General features: G+C 38.0%; 1 protein-coding gene and 1 pseudogene across 2 annotated transcripts in view; one reads left to right on the top strand and one right to left on the bottom strand.

Annotated features, from left to right (window-relative positions):
- GMCL1 (germ cell-less 1, spermatogenesis associated) overlaps positions 1-18179 on the bottom strand; it is a gene marked incomplete at both ends in the record, with an annotated part of 48147 nt that overhangs the window by 15690 nt on the left and 14278 nt on the right. Inside the window, 8 exons of the mRNA XM_080712042.1 lie at positions 1263-1338; positions 4080-4149; positions 5781-5918; positions 8504-8594; positions 10694-10778; positions 12274-12339; positions 13161-13273; positions 17789-17886. Of these exons, the coding sequence (XP_080568168.1) occupies positions 1263-1338; positions 4080-4149; positions 5781-5918; positions 8504-8594; positions 10694-10778; positions 12274-12339; positions 13161-13273; positions 17789-17886 (737 nt within the window). The remainder of the gene's footprint in view (positions 1-1262; positions 1339-4079; positions 4150-5780; positions 5919-8503; positions 8595-10693; positions 10779-12273; positions 12340-13160; positions 13274-17788; positions 17887-18179) is intronic.
- On the top strand, positions 13825-15511 carry LOC308274391 (succinate dehydrogenase [ubiquinone] cytochrome b small subunit, mitochondrial-like; annotated as a pseudogene). Its single transcript has 2 exons — positions 13825-13830; positions 15041-15511. The product of its transcript is annotated as a succinate dehydrogenase [ubiquinone] cytochrome b small subunit, mitochondrial-like (transcript).

The raw sequence follows: 18179 nt of genomic DNA, 5'->3' as shown, positions 1-18179 counted from the left end.
TACAAAGCTGGGGTTGTAACTCAAAGGTAGAATGGCCCTGGTTTCCATGCCCGGTACCACTCCCCCAACAAAGCTTAATTAGGAGTGAGCACGTATAGGGAGAAGTTCAGGCACTGAGCCTCTAGAAGAGCAGCACTTGTTGAGTAAGGAAGAATCGAGTACAGACTAGAAGGAGCAGCCCATGAAGTAAGGAAATCAGCAGGGCATGTGGTTCTGGAAGTGAAGAGCCTCTCAGTGAGTCATGAATGGACAAATGTGTTGATGCTGCTAAGAACTTTCAGAGAAAGACTGACACCTTGGCTGGGCGACGTGGGTGTGGTCACTGATCCCGCATGGGTTCAGTGGAGGTGGACAAGTGAAGAAGGGGACTCAAGAAGGCAGAGCCACGTGCGGTGAGGCGCACTTGTAACCCAGGTCACATGCAGGTTCAAAGCCAGACTCAGCAGTTTAGTGAGGCTATCAGTAACTCAATGAGACCCTGTTTCCAAATATAAAATAGGTCTGGGAGTGTGGCCTGGAGGTAGAAAGCCCCTGTGTTTCATCCCCAGTACCCCCCCCCCAAAAAAGGCACCAGAAAAGAAAAAATACAGTGAATACAAGCATCCCCCCCCAATGAGTTTTGCCTAACGGGGTACAGAGAAATGGAGTGGTAGCTAGAAGAGAATGTGGAGTCAAGGTACAGTTGAAGATGGGTGATATGGTGGGATGTTATGCTAAATGAGAATTCCATAGAAGAGAAAAACTGATAGTGAGCAATTTAGAGAGACCTTTTTTCAAAATAAAGAATAAAAAATAGGGCTGGGGGTATAGCTCAGATGTAGAATGCCCCTGAGTTCAATCCCCAGTATCAATTTAAAAAAAAAAAGTGTTTTTTTTTTGTTTTTTTGTTTTTAATTTTGTGTTATTAGGGGTGGAACCTAGGGGAATTCTACCTTTGAGTTATACCTGCAGCCCTATTTTTTATTCTTTACTTTGAAAAAAGGTCTCACTAAGTTGCAGAGCCTGACTAAGTAGCTGAAGCTGTCCTTGAACCCATGATCCTCTTGTCTCAGCCTCCCCCACAAAAAATATTTTGAAGGGGGTAGTAACCAGTGATGCAAAACCCGAGGACATTCTCGTGGACGTGTGTTATGATTATGGCCATTTTCTCCTACTTGTTATTTTGAAGCACTGCCAACATGTGCAAGTAAAGAAAGCTGCACAATTATCCGTAGTTTCTCAACAATGTGCCTAAGTTATCAAGAGCCACAGTCCATACTTACTTCACCATCTTTGGCAAGCTTTCTACCACATCTCATGCTGTTTCCCTCTAGTTCTTCCTTATTGATTTCTTGAGGCCTAAAAATATACATAAGGCATAAACTTGCATAGAAAACAGGCAATTAGAAATAACTGAAAAAAGACCTATGATTAAAAAAGAACAGAAGATCGAATTACTAGATTAAAAGTTTTACTTGGTGCAGATAAAACTAATACTGTAGCTGGGTGTAGTGGTGCACACCTGTAATCACAGTATTTGGGAGGCTGAGGCGGGGGATGGCAGGTTCAAGGCCAGCCTCAGCAACTTAGAAACACCTTGTTTCAAAAACAAACAAATAAATAAAGGGCTGGGGATGTAGCTCAGAGACAGAACACCCCTGGGTTCAACCCCAAAAACAAAACAAAAAACTAAGAATGTATTAGGCTAGGGTGTAGCTCATTGGTAAAGTGCTTGCCTAGCAGGGGGTGGAGGAAAGTTGATAAAATCTAGTGTTACCTTTATAAAATAAAAAAGTTTCAAAATTTAAATTTATTGCCCAGACTTCTAGATTACTTCTGTTAGGGCTTAACCAAACCAGAGAAACAGAGAGAAATATCTATAAGAGACTGTTTACCAAGAAAATATACTTAAACCAGGCATGGTGACTCATGCTTGTAATCCTAGTACTCATGCTGAGACAAGATTGCAGCTTCACAGCCAGCCTCAGCTATGAGCCCTTTGCAACTTAGTGACACTCTGTTTCAAAATAAAGAGTAAAAAATAGGGCTAGGGTTGTATCTTGGAGGTAGAATATCCCTGGACACAATCCCTAGTACTACAATAAAAAAAAAAAAGAAAATATACTTAAAGGTATAACTAAGTAAAAGCTATTATTTCTCCAATATGTGACTTGGTATCTACCTATCACTTGATATTATTTATTTAACATGCAAACCATTTTTTCATGTAGTATAACTCTACAAAATCAAAATCTCAGGAAAAAGTTGCATAATTTTATCTATTCTTCAGTTTATTCTTCCCTTTCAAACTTTGATCAACTAAGAAAAAACACTTATTTCAAGTTGTGATAATAAAGAACATTATTATTAGTTTGATATCTCCAAATAAAATACACTGTATTCATTTACAACATAAGGTGACTAGAAATTAGAGATATAAGAATCATAAGTAAATGTAAACTAAACAATGCCCCTGGCATCCAAGCTCAGGCTAGTAGGAAACCAGATGTAATTAACAATTACAATAACGTGGGAGAGGTTAAAAGCAAAAGTGTTCTGTTAAAAGCAAGCAGCACAGATTTATCGTCCACAGTGGTGGGCGTCATCACTATACGTATTATTTGCACTAGGTGGAGCTGTAATCTGAGGAAGGAGGAACAGTAGACTATTCCCTTTTGCCTATAGAAAAGGCACTGGAGAACAGAATGTAAATGGATAGAGAATTTAGTGCGGCTGGTGCAAAAGACGAACATGAGAAGAGATAAAGCTAAAGGCATCTGAGATAGACTGTTGAAGGCTCCCAAAGGCAATGCTAATCAAAGTTTCATCTTTTCCTATATGTAATAAGATAGTTCTCAGACTCTGACATTTGTTATTATTATTAAACTTATGAAAAATACTAACAAATGCACATAGAAGAAATAGCCAATGAGCCCCTTTTCTCACTATTTAGCTTCAATGATCTTGAATAGCAATAATCCCTTACTGAGTTGCAGAGGTCCTCACTAAGTAGCTGAGGCTGTCCAAGAACCTCAATCCTCCCATCTCAGCCTCCCAAATGCTGGGATTATGAGCATGCGCCAGTACACCCAGCCACACTGTCTATTTTAAGGAGTTAGCTAGCATAAGGATCAAATAACAAATATGAAAGTACTTCTGTGAACTGTAAAGCACTATAAATTCCAAGAACAGATTATTTTTTTCCCTTAAAATGAAGAAAGCACATAAATATTTTGTAGGATGTCACATGCTTTGGGGGAAGACAAGTAAAACCACAATCAGTATTTGATAATACTACCACAAATATTAAAATTAGCCTTATCTAGCCGGGCATGGTGGCGCACGCTTGTAATCCTCACACTTGGGAGGCGGAGACAGGAGGAACGCGCAGGTTCGGAGCCAGCTACACTGGCTTAAGAGACCCTGTTTCCAAATAAAAATAAAATATAAAATAGGTCTGAGAGTGTAGCCCGGAGGTAGAAGGGCTTCCAGGAACCCCAGTACCACCAAAAAAAAAAAAAAAAAAAAAAAAAATTAGCCTTATCTCTACATAAATATAAAAATCATGCTTTATGAAAGCATTCTTCCAAGCAATATGTGTAAGAATTATTCAATTTTATTAACACAGCAAGTGACAATGTGAACATTCTGTTATACTAATTGACTAGAAAATGTCATAAACATAAAATGATAAGAGTTTATTACAACTGATCTTTTCTCTATTTCAACAGTTTTCAAAATAGTTCCTTTTTTTTTAATACAACGAATGCATCTAAAAATTCAAGGTAGCAAGCCAGGTAGAATGGCGCACACCTGTAATCTCAATACTTGAGAGGCTGAGGCAGGAGGATTGCAAGTTTAAGGCCAGCTTGGCCATAGCAAGACCCTGTTTCAAAATAAAAAATAAGTCTGGGGGCAAAGCTTAGTGGCAGGATGCCTCAAAGTTCAATATGAACACACACACACACACACACTCGCAATTCATAGCAAAAAAAAAAAAAAAAAGTGATTTTTTTGGACCATGCAAGAGATCACGAGTTTGATCCTCAGCACTGAAAGTTTTTCTCCAATGAATACTGATATGATGTAATAATACTTACCCCACTTCACTGTCTTGTTCTGCTCGGAGCATAGCAAGCCACTGCTGTTTATACACAGAAGATAACCATTCTAAAAGGTAAACATCAATCAATTTATTAACAATAAAGAATGGAAGAAAATACAAGATTTACTCTAAGTAGTTGATAAGATGATTATAAATTCTAAATTCATTTTCCCCCCAACCGCTTTTATTTCTAAAGACCCTTAAAAGGAAGGAAAATTTGCACACCTATACTCCCAGTGCTTGGGAGACTAAGACAGGAGGATCACAGGTTTGAGACCAGCCTCAGCAAGTTAGGAAGACCCTCAGCAACTCAGTGAGACCCTATTTCATAAAAAAGCCAGGTGTAGTGGCACACTCTTGTAATCCCAGTACTTAGGAGGCTGAGACAGGAGGATCACAAGTTCTAGGACAACCTCAACAAGTAGTGAGACTCTCATCAACCTAGTGAGAACCAGTTTCCAAATAAAAAATAAAATCATGCTGGGGCTGTAGCTCAGAGGTAGAATGCCCCTGGGTTCAGCCTCTAGTACAAAAAAAAAAAAAAAAAAAAAAAAGGTGGGTGTGGGGAGAGAGGGAGTTAAAATGGGCATGCAGAATTGGCTTTGGCATGTAACATTACATGATTGCTAGGGCCTGCTGTTTAACATATACTAAAACTATTATAGAATTGCTACCTTTCTATTACTAAGCTTGTATTTTATTTATTTATTTATTTATTTATTTATTTATTTATTTATTTATTTATTTTTGGTGGTACTGGAGGTGGAACCCAGGGGATTTTCTACCTCCGGGCTATACTCCCAGGCCCATTTTATACTTTATTTGGAAACAGGGTCTCACTAAGTTGCTGAGAGCCTCACTAAGTAGCTTTAAACCTGTGTGATCTTCCTGTCTGCTTCCCAAACACGTGAGCCACCATGCCCAGCTTTACTAAGCTTATATATAATTAAACTGAAATTTTCAGAAACATTACAGAGATTTAGCTTAGAAAAGTAACCAATTGTTTAAAAATTTATATTATGAGCGGCAAAAGTATAGTTGATCCAACATGAAGCTTTAGAACTTCAGAATAAGGAGAGGAAAAACTAAAAAATAAATAAAGCACACTGAAGCAGTACTAAGAGAAAGGTAAGACTGAATACTTCAAACATCTTTTTTTTTTTTTTTTTTTTTTTTGCGGTACTGAGGTTAGAACCCAGGAGCATTCGACCTCTGAGCTACAGCCCCTGCCCTATTTTTTATCCTTTATTTTGAAACAGGGACTCACTAAGTTGCGGAGGGCCTTACTAAGTAGCTGAGGCTGTCCGCGTACCACGATCCTCCAGTCTCAGCCTCCTGAGTGCTGGGATTACAAGCATGAGCCACCATGCCTAGCCAAAAATCATTTTTTAAAAGTCTGATTCAGAAGAGTGTACTGGTTAATCAAACTAAAGAACATCCCTCCATTTTACAGAACACTGTTTAGCCATTTATGTATTCTGGAGAGTATTTAAGTGAAATACAACATGGAAAAATACCCACAATATATACTCACATTTGAGCACAGAAAATTATCTATATAGTACAATTCCAGTGAGGCACAAAAATATGTCTTTTGAGGATTAAGGATAATTTATTTTTTCATTATTCTTTTCTATGACATATATTACTGTTATAATAAAAAATTACTTGAAATCATAAACTCATGTTCTCTTACCTGAAGGAACTAGAGAATCTTGTTCAATAATCCTTGCAGAGGCCAGATCACTAATAATATACTGTAACCTTAAATGTCTGAACACTGACACAAATGGTTTTCCTTGCTCAGTCTCAAGAAAGGCGGTGCCTTCAAATTCTGTACATATTAAAAAAAAAAGCTTAAGTAGCTATTCTTTTCATTATTTGATTAGCTATTTATTTATTTCTAAATGTTTTTATGGATAGAGACATACATGCCATAAAAATATAAGTTAATTTCAAGAGAGAGAGAGAGAGAGAGAGAGAGAGAGAGAGAGAGTGTGTGTGTGTGTGTGTGTGTGTGTGTGTGTGTGTGTGTGTGTGTGTGTGAGACTGGGGATGGAACCCAGGGGCTTTTCTACCTCCGGGCTATACTCCCAGACCTATTTTATATTTTATTTGGAAACAGGGTCTCACTAAGTTGCTGAGAGTCTCATTAAGTAGCTGAGGCTGACTTGGAACTTGTGTGATCCTCCTGTCTCAGCCTCCTAAGCGCTGAATCCGGATTACAAGCGTGCGCCACCATGCCCAGCAAATGAATTTCAAGAATTTTATAAACCTCAGATGTAAGAATAAAAACTTAGAAGATTCAGAAACAGTCTGAGAATGTTAACATTGGTCCTGATTAGACTGTTAGCCTGAGAATTTAACTGTACATTTTTTGAAGTTTGGAGCTTCCAATACAGTACAGTAAACCAGGAGAGGAAGGCCTAAGGAAGATGCTCGGGTTAAACTCCCAAGGAGTGAGCATCAGTGAAGCTCTGGCGCCCAGAGCACCACATCAAGGTCTTTATCAGATACACAGGACACAGAACATGTCTGCAATTCTTTTAGCTTATGCTTCAGCTGCATGTGATAAACACAATACATTCATTTTCTACTAAAAGACAAAATAAGACACTCACCACAGATTTGCAATACACGAGCAGTATTAACATTACTAGGATAATTCCAGTTTCTGAAGTATTTGAGTAAGTTTTTCTTTCAGGAAGAATTGAAGGTTATTCCTAAAGATTACTCTCTGTTGTATTCAAGTGTGCTTTCACACAAGTGAGAAACAGATACCTAAAGTTATTGCTATCAAACAGGAATTTGTGTAAAGAGGTCTGTCCTTGTAGCAGCACTTGCAGCAGCATTGCTGCTAGGAAGGATGGGGAAAAGATGAGAGCTGCTATAACAGACTATTGTCTAAATCATGCTTCATTTAGAACACAAGATCTCTGTGAACTAGAAAGGTACCACTAAAAGAAAAAACTCTCACATTAAACACTCAGACATTTGACAAAAGAGGAAATACATGACCAATAAACATATGAGAGCTGTTTTATCTCTTCAGTTATCAAGGAAATGAAACTGAGACCACAGTGTGAAGTAGTCTCATAACAACTAACACAAAATGACGTGCTGACAGGGTGCGCTGCAGCTGGCGCACAGTGCACATCTCCCACCCAGCTCTGCACTCGGTGACGTCCCGTGAGCTGTGGAAATGGCCACATTAGGAGAATGTGCACCAAAGAAAAGGATGCTACAAGCCGGGTGTGGTGGCGCACGCTTGTAATCCCTGCACTTGGGAGGCGGAGACAGGAGGATCGCGCAGGTTCGAAGGCAGCCGCGCTGGCGTAAGAGACCCTGTTTCCAAATACAAATATAAAAATATTAAAAATAGGTCTGGGAGTGTAACCCGGAGGTAGAAGTGCTTCCAGGAACCCCAGTACCACAAAAAAAAAAAAAAAAAGAAAGAAAAGGATGCTACAAATCAGAGATTATTTTTTCAGAGAGTCAGCTTATTAGCATGCTACTACATTATATGTTATAAGTGCATAACACATTATTTTTTCATAAGACATATTTTTGCATAATGTATGATACATTATTTTTGTTTAAAAGAGAATAGTAAACACAAAATTCATAATAGTGATTGGGGAAAGCCAGAGGGACTCAACAGAAGACAGAGACACGTGAGCAGACTGAAGTGGGAGAGTGAAAGTCCAATATATAATCTATAAATAAATATAAATAAATAAATATATATATATAGTGTGTGTGTGTGTGTGTGTGTGTGTGTGTGTGTGTGTTGTTGTAGTTGTTGGGAATTGAACCCAGGGACATTCTATTTCTGAGCTACACACTCCAGCCCTACTTTTATTTTTTATTTGGAAACGGGGTCTTGCTAAGTCTGGCTTTGAACTTGCAATCTTCCTGTCTCAGCCTCCCAAGTACTGGGATTACAGTGTGCACCACCATGCCCAGCTCAATACATCATTAAAAATAAAAAAGATGCCAATACAAGGACTAAAATTATAATAAACTAAGAAAATAATGAATTAAGGATGATGCTATATCCACACCTCTGTATTTCAGGCCTTACATTTTTTTCCCCCAGATGATTTAGCAAAGTAAAAAATACATGGTATATTCCCTTTTGCTTAGATAAGACGGTGATAAAGTTGATATGAGTCAATTCTAAATCAGTCTGATAAGCTGGGCATGGTGAGACACCTTGTAAACCCAGCATTTGGGAGGCTGAAACTGGAGGATCTCAGTTTGTGGACAGCTTCAGCTACTTAGTGAGGCCCTTTGCAATGCAGTGATACCCTGTTTCAAAATAAAGAATAAAAAACAGAGCCCCTGGGTTCCATCTCCAGTACCGCAAAAAATAAATAAATAAATAAATAATAAAAAAACCAAAAAATTCAGGCATACCTTTTTTCCGCTTAGAAAACCAGACATCTGTTTCTGTCAAAAGTTGTTTTAAAGATCCATTCCAAGAAGGCACGAGTTGAAGAAACATCCACTAAATTAAAAATAAATAATAAATTATAAGTATTATTTTAGGATTATTTTTAAAAACTGCTCCTACTTTAAAATCATAATAATAAGGTAATCTTTAATATTTGCATTACATTAGCAATTTTATATTACTTTTTTCTGTTCACTATTAACAACTCAATTTCACTAAATACTAAGTAAGACTACAAAAGAGCTGGACGTGGTGACAGTATCTGTATGATCCTAGTACTTGGAAGGCTGAGGCAGCAGGAACACAGGTTTGGAGCCAACCTCAGCAGTTTAGCAAGACCCTGAAATAAAAAAAAAAAAAGGTTTGTGGTACAGCTCAGAGGTAGAATGCCCCTGGTATTTCAGCCCCCAGTACCAAAGAGGGGGAAAAAAGATGATAAATTAAAACCAGGCAGAGTGACACAGGCCTGAATCCCCAACTACTTGGGAGACTGATGCAGAAGGACTCCTTGAGTCCAGGATTTAAGACCAATCAGCCTGGACAACACAGTGAGATCCTATCTCACAAAAAACACGCCTCACACACACACACAAGGGAGAATTAAAAGGAAGAAATTAAACATGGGAAAAAGAGTCTGTCTTATTGCTGTTGAGACAGTATACAGAGTAAAAGAATAGACTTTAAAACACTGGATCTATAAACAAATTTCTCTAGACCTTTATTTCTTCATGTGCAAAATGAGCATGACAATGTGTCTACCTCATAGGACATCAGAAAGATTATGTGTGGCATCTTGGAATGGTGCCCAGTACAGAGCAGATAACATATGGCTATTAACATTTATCATTACAGGCATAAAAGTGGTTACAGCAACAGGAAAGAACGAGCGCTATCAGACAGCGCAGGCCCTCTACTACTTTTTTAAAGGATGACTGGCCCACACGCTGAACTTCCATAGAAAAACAGTAATGGAATCTCTTCTCTACTATAGAAATGAGAAAATCCCAATCATGTGACCCAGAAAGTGTCTCAATTCCAGGTTTCACAATTGTGGTGAATGCAGACGCTGCTCTGAGCCAGGGACAAAGGATACAGGCAAAATTACAGGAGGGAAAGGGCAGCAGACCAGGACTCGGACAGCAGGCTGTGCCTCAGTCTGCTTCGCACAGTAAGAGTAATGCTGACTTACTTCTGCAGAGGGCTATGAATATTAGATTAAAACATGTTGAAACTTCAAAAGACAAAGTCAACATATGCCTGAAGTGCAAATAAGCCTCTAAAATAAGAATTTCAACTTTTTCTACAAAAATTATGTAAAGATTTCATCACAAAATCATGCTTTCAACTAAAGCTCAACTTTGAAAATAACTTTGTAAGCTGCACTTTTTACAAAAAATTAGAATATGTAAAAAACACATTTTTTGTTTGTTTGTTTGTTTTATGTGGTACCTCGGGGCCTTCTACCTCCAGGCTACACTTCCAGACCTATTTTGTACTTTATTTGGAAACAGGGCCTCACTAAGTTGCTGAGGCTGGCTTCGAACTTGCCTGATCCTCCCGTCTCAGCCTCCCAAGTGCTGGGATTACAAGCGTGCGCCACCACGCCCGGCTTAGAAAACATATGTTGTTGAAAAACATTCTGGGAAAACAGAAAAGTATTGCATTCTTAAGGTAGAAAAGTACAAAACAAAATTACTTAAATCACTCATGAATCTCTAAGTATAAATAAAGATATTTTTAACATTTTGGAAGACAATCCCCAACCTACAATGATTTGAGCTAGGATTTTTCAGGTTCACAATGGTGTGAAAGTGTACCCATTACATTTTTCAGTTTAGGTAGTATTCAATAGACGACACGAGACATACAACACTTTACTATATAATGGGATTTACTATTTTTCCCAACTGCAGGCTAAGGTAAGTGTTCTGAGCATGTGTAAAGTAGGCAAGGCTAAGCTATGATGCATTTTCAACAATGATATCTTTCAATTTATGATGAACTTTATCAGGACATATAAGTCAATAGCAACTGTAGAATTCTTATCTTACATTCCTAACTATCCCTTTATCACTGGAGACTAGCTGTTTCCAGTTTTTCACTATAACAAGCAATGTTGAGGTGATATTCTTGTATATATATTATGCCAATACCTTTTTTAGAGCTGTATATACATCCATCTCCACTTGCATCACAAATAAGTTAGATGAACCAATGAGCTGTTTCATGATGTTTATACTGCAAAAGATAAACAGGAGTGAGCTTAATCTTTGGCACAAGCCGAAGGACTCTACTTAGAGTGGAAATGATGTTATCGGCTGTTTTGTCTTTTCTACTTTTATAGTATTTGGGATGGACCCACCCCCGCCATACATATGTACACATCTATTCGTAACAGAGTCTTCTCAGTTGCTGAGGCTGGCTGTGAACCTATCATCCTCCTTGTCTCAGCCTCCCAAGTACTGAAGTTACTGGACTGCACTACCGTGACCCGCCCCATTTTTGTTTTTATTTCCTTTTCTTTAAGCCAAAAATGTAATAAGAGCTTCTGGGCTTTAAGTTGACTCCATTATGATCCAGCTTCTTTTTGAAAAAGTTCTATGTGAAATTATGAAAAAAAAAAACCCAAAATGTTTCTAATGATTCTTAAACATACTTCAGAGATGTGTTTGTGCCTTGACGGCATTAGGTAATGAATGCTTCTCAAACTTTTCCACCAAAGGTATTTCTCAAGAGCAAAGAAAAGGATCTGAGAATCTAAGAGGTGATCTAGTCAGCAAATAAAAAAGATTATATGTGAGACAGGAGGACTGCAGGTTCACGGCCAGCTACTTAGTGAGGCTCTGCAACTCAGTGAGACCCTTTTCAAAATAAAAAATAGGGCTGGGGGTGTAGCTCAGAGGTAGAGTGCCCCTGGGTTCCAAACCCAGTAGAGCAAAAAATAATAATAATAAAGTTTTCTGTAGTCTTACAGCAGCAATTAATTCATCTGTTAAAATTAGTTAAAACAAGCCAGGCGTGGTGGCATATGCCTATAATCCCCCCTAACAGACACACAACATATATAAAAATAAAAATATAAATTTGGTTAAAACAGACAGATTACAGGCATGTGGTAGCACATGCCTGTAATCCCAGTACCCGGGAGGCTGAGACAGGAGGATTGCAGGTTCAGAGACAGACTCAGCAAGTAGCGATATTCTCATCAAACTACTGAAACCCTTTTTCAAAATAAAAATTAAACAGGGTTGGGGGTGAAGTGCCCCTGGACTTGATCCCTAGGACTAGTCCCCTCAAAAATTGGCTGAAACAATAGACATAATATACATTTTATCATTACTAAAAAGATAAGAGTTTATGTAACATTTCTCTTGTCCATGGATATAGTTAAATACTTTTCATAAATTATTTACTTTTCCATAGTCATGTTTTTGCATCCGTGTGCGTGTGTGTGTGTGCGCGCGCGCGCGCACGCACGTGCGTGCAACTGGAGAACAAACTCAGGGGCAATCGAACTCCAAGCTACAGCGCCAGCCTATTTTTATTCTTTATTTTGAAACAGGGCCTCACAAGTTGCTGAGGCTGGTCGTGAACCTGCGATCCTCCTGTCTCAGCCTCCCAAGCATGTGCCACCACATCCGGCTCCATGTTTTTGCACTCTACAAAAATATTCTTAACTAATGAAAAACGTTATTTTAGGATGATTAATTACAATTATTTAAAACTCAAATACCTGAGTTCTTTAAAAAGTTCAACATTCTGGTGAGTCATCAAATTGTTTAGAAGCCACTCAAGGCATCTGAAATTAAAATATGTAATTATTACACTGTATAACATATACTTAGAATTTATTAAGTAGGTCTTATAGTTAATATTAATCTTGCTAGGACATGCTTAAAAATTTTAGCTTGATACAACAAAATTTAGTATTGCTTTTGTAAGTAGTTATTAAGGGAATATTCCATTTATATTAATAATTTTTACTAAAGAAAATTTCATTTCAAGTTTGTTAAATGGTTTACAAAAGTACTTGCATATTCCTATAACTTTAAAATCTGAAAATGAATTCTGCAATTATTAAGAGTTTAAAAAAATTGCTAGTAAAGTGATATAATTTCTATTATGCCTACTTCTTAAAATAATTTTAATAAAAAATATATTGTAAAGATTACAGTTTTTATAAGAATGTATTACCCATCCATACAAAGATAACCCTTTTGGGGAATTTACTGATTAGTCCAAAAGAAAAACACTTTATTTTTATTTATTTACTTATTTTTGTGGTAATAGGGATTGAACTCAGAGGCATTCTACCTTCGAGCTACACCCCCAGCCCAATTTTTTATTTCTTATTTGGAAACAGGGTCTCACTAGGTTGATGAGTTTCACTACTTGCTGAGGCTGGCCTCAAACCTGTGATCCTCCTGTCTCAGCCTCCCAAGTACTGGGATTACAAGCGTGCGCCACCACACCCGGCTGCATTTTTTTTTTTAAATAACAAAGTTCTATCCCCATACTTTTCTTCTTATTCCTTTTTTCTTATAGCTATGCACTGTTTGAAACCAAAGCAAACAAATTCCCAGAAGTGAGATGGGAAGAAAAACAAGAAAGGCAACTCACTTTTTTTTTACAGAATCTAATCCATAGGTCCCTGCTGATGTGTAATAGCCACATACAGTTTTCACATTAATTGTTTCCTTCATTGTCTCACCACACTGCTGTATTAAACCATCCTGTAAATACAAATACGCACTGGAAAGGCCCATTTCACATGGGAAAAATTAGCTTTAATACGTGCTTTTACATCATTAAAAAGTTTAAAAATAAAGAGAAAGGAAGAAAAAATAAAACTCATCAAGTTCAGCAAGCCTAAGTTTTTTATAAATCCAATAAAAGTAATGAAAAAAAAACCCTCATGAAATATTCAACTAAATATTTGGAGCAGAAAAATAAAAGGTAAGGTATAAAGACAAGTATTGCTCTGTTATTTTCTACTTCTCCCCTCTGTGGGAACTTTGACAAATTTCTTTGGGAGCATTTTGTCTGTTCTTTTTAAAACCATGTGATGGGCTAGCTAAGTAAACAACATGAATTATCAGAATGGCTTATTAAAGTTTCAAAGCACCCACCAATATCTAAGAGATGCCCGTCAAATCATTATAGTTTCAAACAACTTACCCTAAAATTTTAACCTCAAGTGTTTATATAGGCTTCAAATGAACTAACTTTAATGTGTGGGACAGATACTGTCACTTTCACCTCAAATTTCTGAAATCTATTCATCATGCAAGTATATTATTAAGTTAGAATTAGTAAATTATAAAAATAAGACAGAAAGTGGATTTAGAACAAAACCAAAGGACTGGAGTTAGAAAATAAAATATACTTTATTAGAGGTAAATATTAGAAATATCAAAGTATTTTATCAAATGATCTCAGCCAAGGACACTTAGCAAACTGTTAATACTTCAGATAAATCAGCATATCAATGCCACATAAAAGGAAACAACTTTTTTAAAAGATTAAGATAAAAAACTGACACCATTTTTTTTGTACTCAAAAAAACGGACACCATTTTTTTTGTACTCAATTTTTCTTCAATCCATCCTTCACACGTTGGTCCTGAAGTATTCTAAAACGTAACTTTAGCAGGGCACGGAGGTGTATGCTTATAATCCCAATACTCGGGAGGCTGAAACAGGAGGACCACAGGTTTAAGGTCAGCTTCAGCAACTTAGTGAGGCGCCCCACAAATTAGTGAGATTCTATTTCAAATAGAATAAAACAGGGCTGAGAGTATAGCTCAGAGGTAGATCACCCCTGGGTTCTATCCTCAGTATGATGGGGGAAAAAATCACTTTTTCTCCTGATTAAAATCTTCCAAAAATATTTATATGTAAAGGCTAAACTTTGATAGAGTACAGGACTTTCACCATCTGTCTTCTGCGTCTCTCTCCAACCCTTATTCTGTTTATGCTAGAGCCATGGACCTCCTTTTTTTTTTTTTTTGTGGTACTGGGGTTCCTGGAAGCCCTTCTACCTCCGGGCTACACTCCCAGACCTATTTTTATACTTTTCTTATTTGGAAACAGGGTCTTTTAAACCAGCGCGGCTGGCTTCGAACCTGCGCGATCCTCCTGTCTCTGCCTCCCAGGCGCGGGGATTACAAGCGTGCGCCACCACGCCCGGCTCCTAGATTCTTTAATTCTCCACCATTTCACATCTCTAGCTCTGAAATGCTCTGCCTCCTCTTCCCTTTATACACTGCAGGATAAACAGACTTTCGCGACTCCATCTGTAAAGAACTTCCTTCTAGGACACCACCAGGTTGAACTGACCTTTACAGATCTGCTAGCTCCTACAACACGGTTATGATCATACCTATAATACCAGACAGCTCTCATTTTACCTTTGGGTTCTATGTCAACATCCCCACTATATTGTGAGCTCGTTGAAAGTAAGTACTACTCAGCTCTTTTAAAAATTATACACACAAAAAGCGAGAAGCAGTTCTGTTGAGGCTGAGCGTCCCCTGCGGCGCCCAAGGAGGCTCAGCTCTGCTCTTCGGAACCCCACTGGTCAGACCTGCTCATGTCTCAGCATTTTCCATGATGGTGTGGGACACAGCACATTCACCTGTCGCCAAGCCGCCATTCTGGTTCCAAGGCTGCACCTCTCCATGGACTAGTGAGAGGGTTGTCAGTGTTTTGCTCCTGGGCTGATGCCGCTGCGTGTATGAATCCTCGCTCTGCGATGGACCACTCCCTGGCTGCAGTTCTCACTCTCCACAATCACTGGGGCCTGGAGCCAATTGTTACCAGCCATGTTCATGGGCACGCGTCGCAGAAAGCGGCCAAGACAGGCCTTTGGCACTCTCGGTTTTAACCTTTGCTGGGCTTTGCAACTTCAACTCTCATGCTGTGGGCATCTGCAGAGCTGCTGCCACGCTGTGGAAGCTCTGGCCTTTTTGACTCAATACCTTAAGAATGGACTGGATGCCTCTGCTCTGTCATGCCAGTCAGCTTAGAGGGAGGAGGTAACAGCAGATAGGTTCACGGGTGGACAGACCTTTTCCTAATCACATGGTTATCGTAAGAATTTAATTGTTGAGGAAAAGGTTAGAGAAGAAATTTATCCAAGGAGCTATGAAACTGAATTTTGCATTCTGGTGAGTTAATGGGGTTGTCTCCCAGATCACAGTACAGGCAACTTTACATATGAGCTTTTGCCTTCTAATTTATTGATCTCTTAAAGAGAATAAAGCTTTATTATTATCAATACATGGTCATATGTCTGTATTTTTCTTGGGAATAATGAAAAAGGGAAATTCTGTTAATTCATAACTAAAGACCTTGCAGAAAATTAGACAGTGTTTAATTTTTGGAATTGTCTCTCTGTTCAGGTGATATCAGTGACTAATAGTTCCGTGTCCTACAGAAACTTTAAAATTACATTAAAGAATTCTAAATCCCTGGAAGGAAAATTTACAGAATTCCTGAATTTAGAGAAATTTCAATTTAGGGAATTCTCCTTGTAGATGAAGATTCCCTTGTAGAAATATCAGCATATTATAGATTATAAACAGATATAATCCTCAAATGTGTTTGTCTTAAAATAATCTGTCCATAAATATAAAACTATAAGTAGTAAATTATTTTCTCATTGTGGGAATTGGTAATGAGAAAATTTATTCCATGAAAACAAAATATTACACATAGAAATTGTATAGATGTAGGTACTATAATTTTTTGTACTGGGTCTTGAACCCAGGGACATTCTGCCTGAGCTACACCCCCAGCCCTATTATTTATTTGATGAAACTCAGTGGCATTCTACCTCTAAGCTATATCCCCAGTCCTATTTTATTCTTTTATTTTGAAAAAGGGTCTAAGTTGCAGAGGGCCTCACTAAATTGCTGAGGCTGGCCACAAACCTGGTATCCTCCTGTGTTAGCCTCCCAAGTGTATGCTGCTGAGCCCAGTTTATTATTGTTTAAAATAGGGTCTTGCTAAATTGCTATGGCCAGGATCCTCCTGTCTTAGCCTCCCAAATACTGGAATTACAGAAGTGCATCACCACCTCCAGCTAGGGGAAAAAAAAGTATATATTTATATGTTTATATCTATATACGTGTGTGTGTGTGTGTGTGTATTTATGTATTTTGTGTGTGTGTGCGTGTGCACGCTTATATGTGTGTGCACACGCTTATGTGTGTGTGTTACTGAGGATGGAACCTAGGGGGTTTCTACCTCCAGGCTATATGCCCAGACCCATTTTATATTTCATTTGGAAACAAGGTCTCACTAAGTTTCTGAGAGCCTCACTAAGTAGCTGAGACTGGCTTGGAACCTGCCTGATCTTCCTGTCTCAGTCTCCCAAGTACTGGGATTATAAGCGTGCACTACCACAACATAGGGGCCATATTTTAATTTACCTTTAGATTCCTATGCTTAGTTAGACACACTGATCAATTCATTGTGTGTGTGTGTGTGTGTGTGTGTGTGTGTGTGTGTGTGTGTGTGTGTGTGTGTTTTTTACTAGGGTTGAACCCAGAGGCATTTTACCTCTGAGATACACCCCCAGCCCTATTATTTATTTACTTATTTATTTTGGTGGTACTGGGGATGGAACCCAGGGGCATTTACCTCTAAGCTACACCCCAAAGCCTATTTTATTCTTTTTATTTGGAAACAGAGTCTCACTATGTTGCAGAGGTTTCACTAAGTTGCTGGCGCTGGCTTCAAACCTATGATCCTTCTGTCTTAGCCTCCCAAGTATTGGGATTACAAGTGTGCACCACCACACCTAGCTCAATACACTTAGGTTGAATAAATCTGTCATTCTACCAGTAGATTAAAATATACACATGTGGTTTACACATAATTATTGCAAAATTAAGAAAAAGCTTATATAGTAATATTCAATGTTTCTGAATCTGAACTAAATTAATTAGTAATTATAAGACATTTGTTTAATAATCAAGAAAAGTCACTAATGTTTACTGCAAATGAAGTTAGATAAGTAAATTTTTTCCACATTACAGTCATACTAAGAGAGCTATGTAGAAATAGTCTGCATTCATTTTATATAGACATGATAACCATCATAGTTGTAATACACTGCTTTGGGTCAAGCATTTTAAGTGATTTATAATAAAGGATACATTTATTTCATTTTCATTTTAAAATTGTAAAAACTAAGCTTTATTTTTGCTTTTAGAAGAGATACTTTAAAATAAAGACACTTACCAACTGCAACATACAAGCGGCTGCCAAAATGGCAATAACTCGACTAGGCTTTATTAAGACATCATCACGGTACAGTGATCCGAACGCAACCTGCAGTGCTGAAAGCAAAAGTATACGTGTACAATGGGATAACAATAGTGGTATCCACAAGATTATTGCAAAAATAACAGCCACAACTGTCTTCACACTCTAAGACATTTGTCTAAATCTAATATGTACATAAAAGGATAAGAGGAGTATCTGTTTATCCTACCAAATCTGGCTGCATTCCTAAGCATCTAATCCTGACATTAGTGACCAGAATCAAAACACCCTTGTAAGTTTTATAAGATACGCCCGAGTAGAGAGAACAAGTCCACATACTCAATGACAACACGAGCTCTGGCTCCTG

Source organism: Muscardinus avellanarius (genome assembly GCF_963383645.1).
Source record: "Muscardinus avellanarius genome assembly, chromosome: 15".
Taxonomy (NCBI): domain Eukaryota; kingdom Metazoa; phylum Chordata; class Mammalia; order Rodentia; family Gliridae; genus Muscardinus; species Muscardinus avellanarius.
Note: the sequence above shows the minus strand (reverse complement) of the source record. Positions and strands in the feature narration are given on the sequence as shown.